The sequence below is a fragment of the Geotrypetes seraphini genome, chromosome 5 (assembly GCF_902459505.1).
Source record: "Geotrypetes seraphini chromosome 5, aGeoSer1.1, whole genome shotgun sequence".
Classification (NCBI taxonomy): Eukaryota; Metazoa; Chordata; class Amphibia; order Gymnophiona; family Dermophiidae; genus Geotrypetes; species Geotrypetes seraphini.
In genome coordinates this window covers 201142834-201156805 of record NC_047088.1, presented here as the reverse complement: position 1 = coordinate 201156805, position 13972 = coordinate 201142834, and the positions used below count along the sequence as shown (strand labels likewise).

Genomic DNA, 13972 nt, shown 5'->3' with positions numbered 1-13972 from the left:
TCCTGCCTCTGACGTCAGAGGAGGGGCGGGACAGAGGAAACAGCTCAAAGCATGTTTACAAAGATGCTGTAACCGCGATCTTCGCTGCAGATTGCAGCTATGAGGTAAATGGTGCGGGGAGGCCAGGGGGAACACGGAGGCCTTCCCGGGGGGGGGGGTGCGCAGTCCTTCGGGGGGACAGGCATTTTGGGGGTGCAGGCCTTCCAGGGGGGGTGCAGACCTTTAAGGGGGGGAACAGGCCTTCAAAGGGGGGACAGGCTAGGGATGGTGGCATAGGCCTTCAGGGGGGACAGGCAGGCCTTCAGGGGGAGGTGCATTCCCTCAGGGGGGACAGACCTTCAAAGGTGGGGGGGCCCTGGTGTAGAAGTACACGGAGGGAGGGAGGGAAGGGGGGTTCAAAGAGACATGCATTTGCCGGACTTTGGGAGGGAAGAAATAATGAGTCTAAAAATAGAGGAGAGGGAGAGAGATGATGGACAATGGGATTTAGGGAGGGAAGGAACAGAAAGGGAGAGAAGTTAGACACAAGGGCTGGTGTGGAGGGGGGATAGAGATGCTGGATAGGAGGGTAGTTGGGAAAAGAAAGGGAGAGATGGTGAACCCTGGGGTGGTGGGGAAGGAGGGAGAGATGCTGGGTGAAAGGGTAGTTAAGAAAAGGTAGATCTGTGGAGGGAGACGAAAAAAAGGAAAGATGCTAGACCTCCTGGGGAGGGAAGGAAAACGGAAGGAGAGGACAGAGATGGCAGATGGATGGTTAGAATGGAGAAAGAAGGAGACCCTGGCAAGCAAGTTATCAGAAGACAACCAGAGCCTGGGACCAACAAGATTTGAATAATGACCAGACAACAAAAGGTAGAAAAACTAATTTTATTTTCCATTTTCTGATTATAATATGCCAGATTTGAAACGTGTATCCTGCCAGAGCTGGTGTTAGATGCAAACGTGAGCTAGGATTTAAGAGATAGAGGAAAAGTCTTTTTTGTTTGTTTATTTTATTTACACCATAGCGCCAGTGTAGTTAGGAGAAGGCAAAGGGGGTGAAGAGGCTATAAAATAAATCCACCAGGATGTTTGAAAAAAACACCCAATTGGGCAAGAAAATTTAATCGAAAAACCAATTCAATAGGCTGAATCGAATCGAAATTTTTTTTCCTGAATCGGGCAGCACTAATAAGTAGGTTGTGCAGCCCAGTCCTTGTAGATAATAACATAATTGCCATACTGAGACAGTCTGAAAGTCCATCAAGCCCTGTATCTTGTTTCCAATAGTGGTCAACCCAGGTCACGGGTACGAGCCTGACAAGATTCCAAGAAGTAAAACAGATTTTTAATAAGTAGTAGTTTTCTCCAAACCAATCTCCATAATGGCCTATCCAAACCTTTTTTAAACCCTGCTACGCAAAATGATTTCCCCACATTCTCTGGCAATGAATTCCACAGTTTAATTACACGTTGAGTAAAAAAATCTTTGCTCTGGTTTGTTTTAAATTGCATGCCCCCTATTCCTAGTATTTTTGGAAACAGTAAACAAGCGAGTCACATCTATCCTTTCCACTCCACTCAGTATTTTATGGACTTCTGTCTTATCTCCCCTGAACTGTCTCTTCTCCAAACTGCGAGGCTTGGGACCTGAATATACAGTAAGATATATTGTTGGTGACATTTGTGAATCTGCGTAATACAATTCACAATACATTTATTTATTTGGTGCTGATATGATCGATTTTTGGATGTTTGTGTCTAGGCTTTGTATCAGAAACATAAAGCATTCCTTTTATATTGTATTGGTTTTTTTTTTATTGTAAACTGCTCTATGCTGCTGAAGTTAAGCGCTATATCAAATTTGAATAAAACATAAACATGCCTCTGGGGTGGATATGAGGGTTCCTTACTGGGGATTATTCAGTTTTCATATTACATTTAGATTCCCGTGAAGAGTCAATGCAAGTGATCTATTAGCAGCTAGTTTGATATGTCAGGATTACATTTTGTACTATTATACAATGCTATATTTTGCATAAAACATGGTTTTAAATAAACCATATATTTACTCTCTTTGGGGGAAGAATTATTAACTTTGCCACAACAGAATATTTCTTTTTCAAATGTTTTTCATTGGAATGTACTTGCAGCTCATTTAAGGGCAGAATTAAATTTAAAGGCCTCCAGGCAAGGGTTAAAGATTGAAACCTTTCAGGAGGCCACTACAAGGGTTGAATGTTCAGGAGTTTTAATTTGTTTGTTGTAGTTTTACCTGTGATTTATTGTATTGCATTTTTTAATAATATTGTTCACTCCATAGAGTGTTCTAGAGAAGTTCTTTATAAATATAAGTAAATGAATAGAGGAACAGGGTCAAATCTTAAATTCTATTGTTGGTTAATGTCTTTCAGCAAGGTAAGTCTTTTCTAAACACATTTCTTTAATTTTTAAAGAGAATATACAGCACAGAGAGAGAAAACAAATGAATTATCATTACTATACACTGTAGATGCGTCCTCCAAATCCCAATATTCCAATTCAGTTTCTTAAGTGAACAGATTCAGCTTTCAAAAGGCAATATTTTCGCTTGCATATTGTCAATCATATTCTGGTCTTAATAATACACTTGATTAATCCTTGATTTTCCATTTGGATTTAGTGAACTTCCTCTTCCCTAAGACCTTAGGGAAAGGTGGAAAATTAAATCTAAGAATAAATTAAATGATCTACTGATGTTTCAAATAATGTGATACAATATACATTAGGATCCATAACCTTGAGACCAAGGTATTGATGGAAAAGGTGACTAGAGGTTTGTTTTTTGTTTTAAAACAGCAAAGCTGGAATCAGTGAGATGTTTGAAGGACACCAAGGACCAATCACCGGGATTCATTGCCATTCGGCTGTAGGCGCAGTTGACTTTTCTCATCTTTTTGTTACATCCTCATTTGACTGGACAGTAAAGCTTTGGACAACTAAGGTGCTTAAATTACTTTAGATCTATAAAATTCATAGGACGGAGGACAAACAGATGGGTTTAGATTGCACAAAAGACTAGGTAATTTTAGTGCTTGTTTTAATTTTGTGAATTTTATGTCATACTTCAGTGTACATAACTAAAGTGTCACTTAATCCTCTATTGACCCACATACAAAAGCTTGGATTGTGAGTCTCCTAGGGACAGAGACAGTACCTGCCTATAATAAACTTAAACTGCTTTGGTTGTACCATAGAAAGGCAATATATCAAATCCATGACCCCTTTACAAATAACACAAATATTATGCACTTCTCCCTCCCTATTCATGGGGGTTAGGGGCAGTGCCGACCCACAAATAGGGAAAAATCGCAAATAACTTTTGTCCGGCTCTGACCCACCCCCCGGACCTTACCTGGTGGTCTAGCGGTGACGCAGGGCAGGAGCGTTCTTCCTACACTCCTGCCCTGTGCAGAGCCGTGCTGTGAGTTCCCGTGGTCTCACGAGACTACAACAGGAACTCCCTGTTGTAGTCTCGAGATCACAGGAACTTGCAGCACGGCTCTGCATGGGGCAGGAGTATAGGAAAGTCACTCCTGCCCCGCATCACCGCTAGACCACCAGGTAAGGTCCATGCTCCAATCTCCCCCACGCCACCTCCTATGGCCCCCCCTCCGCCTCCGATTGCCCCCCCCCCCAGGCCGCCTTTGATAGCCTCCCTCCAAGTCCCGAGTCCGTTATTTTTTTTTTATGCCAACGAGCGATTCTCAGGAGGGGGGCCTGAGGAAAAACTGTGGATAATCGAAATCGCGAACATCGAAACCGTGAATAGGGAGGGGGAAGTGTACATATAGGGAGACATTGTATATATGGTGCAGAAAAAAACTGCTTTGCACTACTCTATAAACTATTTCTAAACTTAGGCTTAGTTTCTAGAATAGCATTAGTACCTGGACCCATGACTAAATGTAGGCACAGCCATTTACACCATCTAAAACCTGGTGTAATTCCCAATGCCAATATAGGTATGGATCAGGTGTATTCTCCAACAGCGCACTTAAATTTTCAGAACACCCACGACCTAACTATTAGGTTGGTCCAAAAAAAATCAGGTTCATGGGACATGACCACCACACATCTGTTTTTGTTCTGTGTCTGGCCACTGTTAATTGTACCAAATTATAAGCCTTTTGGTGAACATATAGAGGTCGCTCAATGATTTTTAATTTAATACATAAAATGCAAGTACAGAATTTTTATTAATTTTCCATCTAAACCTGAATTGTGAACAAATGCACATGGAAAATTTAAAATGTACATACTGTGTTATTTACAGCTGAAAATAAGCTTGTTGACTTAATGATTTATTCTAGTGCAACAGGTGTGTCATTCTGGACAGTAGGGTATTCTCCCCATGCTCGCAAGCCATGCAGAAGGAATCCATTCCTGGTTTTCAACTCCTCATCCAGAGGACTCTACTGCACCCTTCAGTTTTTCCTTCTGTGTGCAAACTGGAGATTGTCTTTTTGATCTGCTCTGTATATTTCTTTATTATTGTCAGTATTTTTCACTTTTTTTGAGGCTATTGGTACACCAGAGCTCCCCAGTGAGGGGACAACTCTGCCTGCATGGAGAAGAAGCAGACTTGGGTCTGCAGCCAGCAGGTTAGTTCCTTGGGGTCCTGTTTGGCAAGCCTGAAAAAACTATTATCCCAGGACAAGCAGGCATGATATTCTCACATGTGGGTGACGTCATCTACGGAGCCCCGATGCGGAAGCATTTTCAAGCAAACTTGATTGAAGATTTAAGTTTGCTCTGCTGCTCCACGCATGCGTGCCTTCCTGCTCCACTAGGGGGTGCATCCCCTCGTGGTCTCCAGTTCAAAATTTTCCACTGAGCCTAGAAGTCGTGTTTTTTCAGGCTCTGCCCCAACTGCCTTCTAGCACCGTGATTTCTTGTTTTTTCATCGTTTAAGTCGCTGTGCGCAAAAGTTTTACCTTCTTCAACTTGATTCCTGCTTCGTTTGATCGATCCGGAGGCTTCCGGGTCCCCGTGGCCGCGTGGCTACTCGAGCCGCGGCCACTTTCGATTCTATGTCCCGGCCTTTGACCGGCTTTAAAAAGTGCACCCGGTGCGAGCGGCTTCTTTCCATCACAGACCCGCATCGCCGGTGCATCCTCTGCCTGGGGGCCGCTCATCCAGCCGACTCCTGCCCCCAGTGCGCTACTTTCCAGAACCGGGCCCTCCGTCGAAGGAAAGCCCGCATGGCGGATCTTTTCGCCCCAGACCAACCCTCTACATCGGCCTCGAGGTCGGCCCCGGCCTTGACCTCGGCCCCGAACACCTCGGCATCGCCTCGAGACTCGACTCCGAAGTCCTCGGGACAACAGAAAGCCTCGGCTCCGGGTAAGTCCCCTCTTCCCTCTTCAAGTTCTGTACCAGTGAAGAAACCAACCTCGGGGACACCGGCGACGCATGGCGGAAGTCCCATGCTTACAAAGCCCTCCAAGCCTTCGGGCCGTGCCTCCACCACACGGGAATACTCTGATACGAGGTCGCCCCCGGTGGAGTGCACCGAGGCAGGGGACATGCCCTCGATGCTGTCCGTGCCCGTCTTCCAGGACCTACTCCGAGCAATGATCTCGTCGGAGCTGTCCGCTGCAATGGCCCATCTACAATCGGCCTCTGCCTCGACCTCGACCCCGCATGTGCCAGACCAGCCTGAGCTTTGCGTCGAGCCACCTCGGGGGAAAGTGCGCAAGCTTCGCCGCATCTCATCCTCCTCGGACTCCTCGCCGAGGCACCCGAGGCGCTCTCCCTCCACAGACCGCCACAGGGCAAAACGTCGGGCCAAACCGACAGAAACCTCGAACCGCCGTACCTCTAAGAAGGCCCGGGGTTCTCCCACTCTACGAGGACGTTCACCTACACCTCGTACGGGACCGCTGAGGGTGGCGGAGTTATCACTCTCCAACCCACGCATCCTCCGAACTCCCCCTCGGACCGGGGCTCCGATCCGAGGTATCGGGTTTTCACCGAGGGAGTCCGGGTCGAGGTCACCGATCCGACATCGATCGGTACCCCGAACCCCGGCATCGTCTCCGAGGGGCTCCTCGAGGCGTCGGAGATCCACGACCCCGTGCTTCCCCGGCTTCGGAGCTTGGATCGGAACAGGAACCTCGCTACTCGAGGGAAGCCTCCCCTTCCTTCTCCACCCGACGAAGGTCTCGTTCACCGACCCCGCACGGGGCCTCGGGAACATCCCGACCATCCTTCTCGCGCTTTGTCCAGGACATGGGCCACGCTTTGAATTTAGACCTCCAGTCCGACTCCAGATACTCTAAAGAATACCTAGCGGAACTGGATATGCCATCACTGCCCAGAGAGTCCCTTCGCTTACCGCCTAACCCAATACTCCAACAGGCTCTCTTCAGGAACCTGGAGACCCCCTATATGGTCACAGCCGTGCCCTCCAAAATGGAGGCCAAGTACCGCACAGTACCCTTTTCGGGATTTGAACAACCGCAGCTCTCCCACCAGTCGCTGTTAGTAGAATCCTCCCTAAAAAAGGCCCACCCCTCCCGGGTCTCAGCGGCGGTCCCCCCAGGCCGAGAAGGCCGAACCCTAGACAAGTTCGGCAGGAGACTATACCAAAATGCGATGATTGCCTCTAGGGTGCAAAGCTACACTTTCACCTTCACATCCTACCTCAAACACCTCATTGGACTACTGAGAGCCTTTGAGACTGACCTACCGGCCTCCCGCCAAGGAGCGTTTAGCCTGGTCTTGGAATCCCTCTCCAACCTACGCCTCCATCTATTCCACGCGGCCTACGATGGCTTCGAACTCTCCTCCAGAGAGGCAGCCTTTGCTATCGCCATGCGCCGACTAGCTTGGCTACGCCTGGTCGACATGGACCCCAACTTACAGGACCGGTTGGCTAACCTCCCCTGCGTGGGAAAAGAACTGTTCGATGACACTATCGAGGCGGCTACAAAACGCCTCTCCGAACATGAACGCTCGTTTGCCTCCCTTGTCTGACAAAAGCCCAAACCGCCCGCGTCCAGGCCGTATAGGGCCCCTCCGCGCCGCTACCCACAAAAATCCACCCCTGCCTTCTCGCGGCCCCCACCCAGATGTCCGCAAGCCCACCACCGGGCCATGCCCAAGTCCCAACCGCCTGCGACTACCAAACCATCCCCGTCCTTTTGACGGGATACGCGGAAGGGGGCCCCCTCCGCCATAGTCCCAGGCCTCCTTCCCATCGGGGGTCGGCTCAAAGCCTTTTACCCTCGCTGGGAACAAGTCACGTCGGACGCATGGGTCCTTGGCGTGATCTCATCAGGGTACTCTCTCAACTTTCGGGCCATTCCTCCGGACAACCCCCCAAGGAATTGCCCTCCCAACCGGACTCAGCTACCCCTACTCCTCTCCGAAGCCCGAGACCTGCTTCGCCTGAGAGCAGTGGAGGAGGTTCCCCCCGACCAACGGGGGAAGGGCTTCTACTCCCGTTACTTCCTGGTACCGAAAAAAACGGGAGACCTGCGCCCAATACTAGACTTGAGACGCCTCAACAAATTCCTGGTATGGGAAAAATTTCGGATGCTCTCCCTACCGACACTCTACCCCCTGATCGACGAGGGCGACTGGCTCTGCTCCCTCGATCTCAAGGAGGCGTACACACATGTCCCAGTGCACCCCGCTCACCGCAAGTTCTTGCGTTTTCAGGTAGGGGACTGGCACCTACAATACCGTTTCCTCCCCTTTGGCCTAGCATCGTCACCTCGGGTTTTCACCAAGTGCCTCGTGGTAGTCGCAGCAACCTTACGCTCCCAGGGCCTCCAGGTATTCCCCTACCTGGACGACTGGCTGATCAAAGCCCCGTCCAGGGAAGCGGTTATCTCAGAGACCCAACAGACTATTACCTACCTACAAAGTCTGGGGTTCGAGATAAACTTCCCAAAATCCCAACTACGCCCCTCCCAGTCCCTACAGTTCATCGGGGCCACGCTGGACACGGTTCGCCTCCGTTCCTTCCTCCCCCCTCCGCGTCTAGAGGCGTTAGTAAGTCTGAGTCGAAGGTTTTCCCTGCTGACCTCAGTATCAGCTCGGCAGATGATGACTCTTCTGGGCCACATGGCCTCCATCGTCCACGTCACACCCTTCGCCCGCCTCCATCTGAGAATTCCTCAATGGACCCTGGCCTCTCAATGGCGTCAAGACCGGGACCCGATCGACCGCCCCGTGACAGTGACGCCTTCTTTGCAACGATCGCTCCGCTGGTGGGGCCGACTCTTCAAATCTTTCCAAAGGTTTGCTCTTCCTCACCCCACCCCACAGCAAGATACTCACCACGGACTCGTCGGAGTACGCTTGGGGAGCCCATCTAGATGGCCTATGCACCCAAGGGATGTGGTCAGCAGAAGACCGTCGCTGCCACATCAACGTGCTAGAGCTTCGGGCCATCTATCTCGCAGCTGTAGCCTTCCAACATCTGCTCCACAACTGAGTGGTTCTCATCCAAACCGACAACCAGGTAGCAATGTACTACGTAAACAAACAAGGGGGAACAGGGTCCTGGCCCCTTTGTCGGGAAGCCCTGCGCCTCTGGAAATGGGCAATCTCCAACAACACCTTCCTTCGAGCGGTGTACATACAAGGAGAACAGAACTGTCTGGCGGACAGACTCAGCCACCTCCTCCAGCCACACGAGTGGTCACTACACTCTCAGACCCTACGACAGGTGTTCGAAAAGTGGGGGACGCCTCAAATAGATCTATTCGCATCCCCCCACAACCACAAGCTGCCTCTCTTCTGTTCCCGGATGTACTCCCCGGACCAGCTCGAGGCCGACGCCTTCCTCCTCGACTGGGACGGAAGGTTCCTGTACGCGTTCCCGCCGTTTCCCCTGATACTGCGGACGCTTGTCCACCTGAAAACAGTACAAGCCACCCTGATCCTGATTGCCCCTCGCTGGCCACGCCAGCCATGGTTCTCCCTTCTACTTCAACTCAGTGTCAGAGATCCACTGCCTCTGCCTCTGTTTCCCTCTCTACTATCACAGGGTCAGGGTTCGCTGTTACATCCCAATCTTCAATCTCTTCATCTGAATGCTTGGTTTCTCTCCCCCTGACTGCTCTCCCCGTGTCTCAATCAGTCAAGGAGATATTGGAGGCCTCTAGAAAGACCTCGACGAGAACCTGCTATTCCCAAAAATGGACCAGATTCTCAACCTGGTGCTCCTCCCACAGCCAGGACCCGGTGTCGGTCCCCGTCCCTCTGGTCCTGGACTATTTACTTCAATTATCTCATTCCGGCCTAAAGACCAACTCCATTCGAGTACACCTCAGTGCGATTGCAGCCTTTCATCAGCCCCTGGAAGGGAAAGCCCTCTCGCTCCATCCCTTAGTCTCTCGCTTCATGAAGGGTCTTCTGAACGTCCACCCCCCTCTCAACCCCCCCCCCCCGGTGGTTTGGGACCTTAACGTGGTTCTGGCTCAACTAATGAAACCTCCATTTGAGCCCCTAGACAAATGCCATCCAAAATTCCTCACTTGGAAGGTAATTTTCCTACTCGCACTCACTTCCGCCCAGCGGGTTAGTGAATTACAAGCTCTGGTAGCGGACCCACCCTTCACGGTATTCCATCACGACAAGGTGGTACTCCGCACCCATCCAAAGTTCTTGCCTAAAGTAGTGTCTGATTTCCATCTCAATCAGTCCATTGTCTTGCCTGTGTTTTTTCCCAAGCCCCACTCTCACCCCGGAGAAGTGGCGCTCCACACTCTTGACTGCAAGAGAGCGTTGGCCTTTTACCTCCAACGCACTCAGCCACACCGGAAAGTCCCACAACTGTTTTTGTCCTTCGACCCAAACTGGTTAGGTCACCCAGTTTCCAAACGCACCTTGTCCAACTGGTTGGCCGATTGCATCTCCTTTTGCTACGCTCAGGCTGGTCTCGCGCTGCATTGGTCGAGTAACGGGACACAAAGTCCGAGCGATGGCAGCCTCCGTAGCTTTCCTCAGGTCCACACCTATTGAGGAAATCTGCAAGGCTGCCACGTGGTCTTCGGTTCATACCTTCACCTCCCACTACTGTCTGGACTCACTATCCAGGAGCGATGGCCGGTTCGGCCAATCGGTTTTACGAAATCTATTCGCTTAAATTGCCAACTTCCCTCCATCCCTTTTCAGTTAGCTTGGAGGTCACCCACATGTGAGAATATCATGCCTGCTTGTCCTGGGATAAAGCACAGTTACTTACCGTAACAGGTGTTATCCAGGGACAATACGCATATATTCTCACAACCCATCCACCTCCCCGAGGTTGGCTTCTTTGCTAGTTAAGTGAACTGGAGACCAAGAGGGGATGCACCCCCTAGTGGAGCAGGAAGGCACGCATGCGTGGAGCAGCAGAGCAAACTTAAATCTTCAATCAAGTTTGCTTGAAAATGCTTCCGCATCGGGGCTCCGTAGATGACGTCACCCACATGTGAGTATATATGCCTGCTGTCCCTGGATAACACCTGTTACGGTAAGTAACTGTGCTTTGTGGAGCTCCACTTCGTTTGCCTACTGAATCACAGGGGCTTGAAAGCAAGGTGTTAGGCATCTGCAGGGGGCTCAGTGGGGCTCTTCAGGGTTCCAGTTACGATTTCGCCTACCGCTTTGCATACATGGTTCCACGGGGGTTGAGGATCATTCTGACTTGTCTGACTGGCAGCTCAAAGATCTCAGCATTTGGAGGCCTGGCTGAATGAGACAGAGATTCTTCTCCCAGATCCAGCTACTTCTTAGAGCTGAGGTAGGCTGCAGCACCTTCAGAACATGTCATAGTGAGTAAGGCTATTACAGCCTATATACAAAATGGAGGGGGGGGGGCGGGCGGGTTCCTGAAAAACCTGTTTTTGAAGGTTTCTGCCACATTCCCTAGGGTCCTCCACCTCTAAAATCCTGTTTCTGAGGTGTTTTTTTAGCACCAAAATGCTGCCACAGTGGCCATCTTGGATTTCCCAATTTTTCCCCCCCCTCCAAAGTTCTTAATATCTTTCAAAGCATCTCGTTTTGCCTCAACACTGTCAGGGATGAAGTCCTCAAGCACTTTTACCCCTAATTCATGCCAGTTTAGCACTGGATGGATGCCAGAAGAGCACCCTTACACCACATGCCACCAACACGTGAAAAGGAGGCGGGAGTGTCAGGCTTAGCCTTCCCTTTGGGCTCTAGGGCTGAAGAATCTCAGAGGGAGGAACGGGCTATCTACTGTGAGAAAATCCCTCCCAGAGGCCCAGAGCAATGGCATACCTAAATGTAAGAGCATGGAAGCCTCTGAGCCCAAGAGACATAAAGTGGAGTTACCTAAGTGAAACTCAGTGATTCCTAATAATGCATTTTCTCCTGAATTTGTTAATTTAACATAGAAACTTGATGGCAGATAAAGGCCAGATGACCCATCAGTCTGCCTATCTGCAGTAATCATTATCTCTTCTTCTCTCTAAGAGATCCCATGTGCGTATCCCACACTTTCTTGAATTCAGACAGTCTCTGTCTTTACCACCTCTTCCAGGAGACTGTTCCACGCATCTACCACCCTTTCTGTAAAAAAGTATTTCCTTAGATTACTCCGGAGCCTATTACCTCTTACTTCAACCTATGTCCTCTCATTTCAGAGCTTCCTTTTAAATGAAAGATTTATATCACGTAGGTATTTAAACGTCTCTATCATCTCTCTCCTCTCCTGCCTTTCCTCCAAAGTATACATATTGAGATCTTTAAGTCTGTCCCCTATATGCCTTATGATGAAGACCACGCACCATTTTAATAGCCTTCCTTTGGACTGATCCATCTTTTTTATATCTTTTTGAAGGTGCGGCCTCCAGAATTGTACACAATATTCTAAATGAGGTCTCACCAAAGTCTTATATAGGGGCATCAATAGCTCCTTTTTCCTACTGGTCATGCCTCTCCCTATGTACCCTAGCATCCTTCTAGCATTCGCTGTCACCTCTTCAACTTGTTTGGCCACCTTAAGATCATCGCATGCAATCATACCCAAGTCTTGCTCTTCTGTCATGCAAATAACTTCTTCACCCCCTAAATTGTACCGTTCCTTTGGGTTATTACAGCCCAAATGCATGACCTTGCATTTCTTAGCATTAAATTTTAGCTGCCAAATTTCAGACCAATCTTCAAACTTTGCCAGGTCATTCTTCATGTTATTCACACCATCGTGGGTATCTACTCTATTGCAGATTTTGGATAGTGTATTTCCTTGAATCTAATGGGTTACAGGATCCGAGGCAACATGGCTTTACAAAAGGTAAATCGTGCCAAACGAACCTGATTGAATTTTTTGAATGGGTAACCAGAGAGCTGGATCGAGGGCATATGCTAGATGTTATTTACTTGGATTTCAGCAAAGCCTTTGATACAATTCCTCATAGGAGGCTGTTGAACAAACTTGAAGGGCTGAAGTTAGGACCCAAAGTGGTGAACTGGGTCAGAAACTGGCTGTCGGACAGACGCCAGAGGGTGGTGGTTAATGGAAGTCGCTCGAAGGAAGGAAAGGTGACTAGTGGAGTCCCTCAGGGTTCGGTGCTGGGGCCAATCCTGTTCAATATGTATGTAAGTGACATTGCTGAAGGGTTAGAAGGAAAAGTGTGTCTTTTTGCAGATGATACCAAGATTTGTAACAGAGTAGACACCGAAGAGGGAGTGGAGAATATGAAAAAGGATCTGCAAAAGTTAGAGGAATGGTCTAATGCCTGGCAACTAAAATTAAATGCAAAGAAATGCAGAGTAATGCATTTGGGGATTAATAATAGGAAGGAACCGTATATGCTGGGAGGAGAGAAGCTGATATGCACGGACAGGGAGAAGGACCTTGGGGTGATAGTGTCCGAAGATCTAAAGGCGAAAAAACAGTGTGACAAGGCAGTGGCTGCTGCCAGAAGGATTCTGGGCTGTATAAAGAGAGGCGTAGTCAGTAGAAGGAAGAAGGTGTTGATGCCCCTGTACAGGTCATTGGTGAGGCCCCACTTGGAGTATTGTGTTCAGTTTTGGAGACCGTATCTGGCGAAAGATGTAAGAAGACTTGAGGCGGTCCAGAGGAGGGCGACGAAAATGATAGGAGGCTTGCGCCAGAAGACGTATGAGGAGAGACTGGAAGCCCTGAATATGTATACCCTAGCGGAAAGGAGAGACAGGGGAGATATGATTCAGACGTTCAAATACTTAAAAGGTATTAACGTAGAACAAAATCTTTTCCTGAGAAAGGAAAATGGTAAAACCAGAGGACATAATTTGAGGTTGAGGGGTGGTAGATTCAGGGGCAATGTTAGGAAATTCTACTTTACGGAGAGGGTGGTGGATGCCTGGAATGCGCTCCCGAGAAAGGTGGTGGAGAGTAAAACTGTGACTGAGTTCAAAGAAGCGTGGGATGAACACAGAAGATTTAGAATCAGAAAATAATATTAAATATTGAACTAAGGCCAGTTACTGGGCAGACTTGCACGGTCTGTGTCTGTGTATGGCCGTTTGGTGGAGGATGGGCAGGGGAGGGCTTCAATGGCTGGGAGGGTGTAGATGAGCAGAGATTTCGGCAGTTGGAACCCAAGCATAGTACTGGGTAAAGCTTTGGATTCTTGCCCAGAAATAGCTAAGAAGAAAAATAAAAAAAAAAAATTTAAATTGAATCAGGTTGGGCAGACTGGATGGACCATTCGGGTCTTTATCTGCCGTCATCTACTATGTTACTATGTTAATATGTATCATCTGCAAAGCAGCAAATTTTACCCGACAGCCCTTCAGCAATATCGTTCATAAAAAATGTTAAAAAGAACAGAACCTTGAGGCACACCACTGGTAACATCCCTTTCCTCAGAGCGATCTCCCTCTGCCACCTTCCACTCAACCAGTTCTTGACCAAGCCTGTCACTTTAGGACCCATCCCGAGAGCACTCAATTTATTTATTAGACATTTGTGTGGAACACTATTAAAAGCTTTGCTAAAATC

At 48.8% G+C, this 13972-nt stretch overlaps 1 protein-coding gene across 3 annotated transcripts in view; it reads left to right on the top strand.

Moving 5' to 3' along the window:
• The window catches only part of DYNC1I2 (dynein cytoplasmic 1 intermediate chain 2), a 209018-nt gene that overhangs the window by 168332 nt on the left and 26714 nt on the right, over nucleotides 1–13972 (top strand). For all 3 annotated transcript variants that reach the window (XM_033945658.1, XM_033945659.1, XM_033945657.1), the window contains one exon: nucleotides 2818–2962. In XM_033945658.1, coding sequence (XP_033801549.1) covers nucleotides 2818–2962 — 145 coding nt within the window. The remainder of the gene's footprint in view (nucleotides 1–2817; nucleotides 2963–13972) is intronic.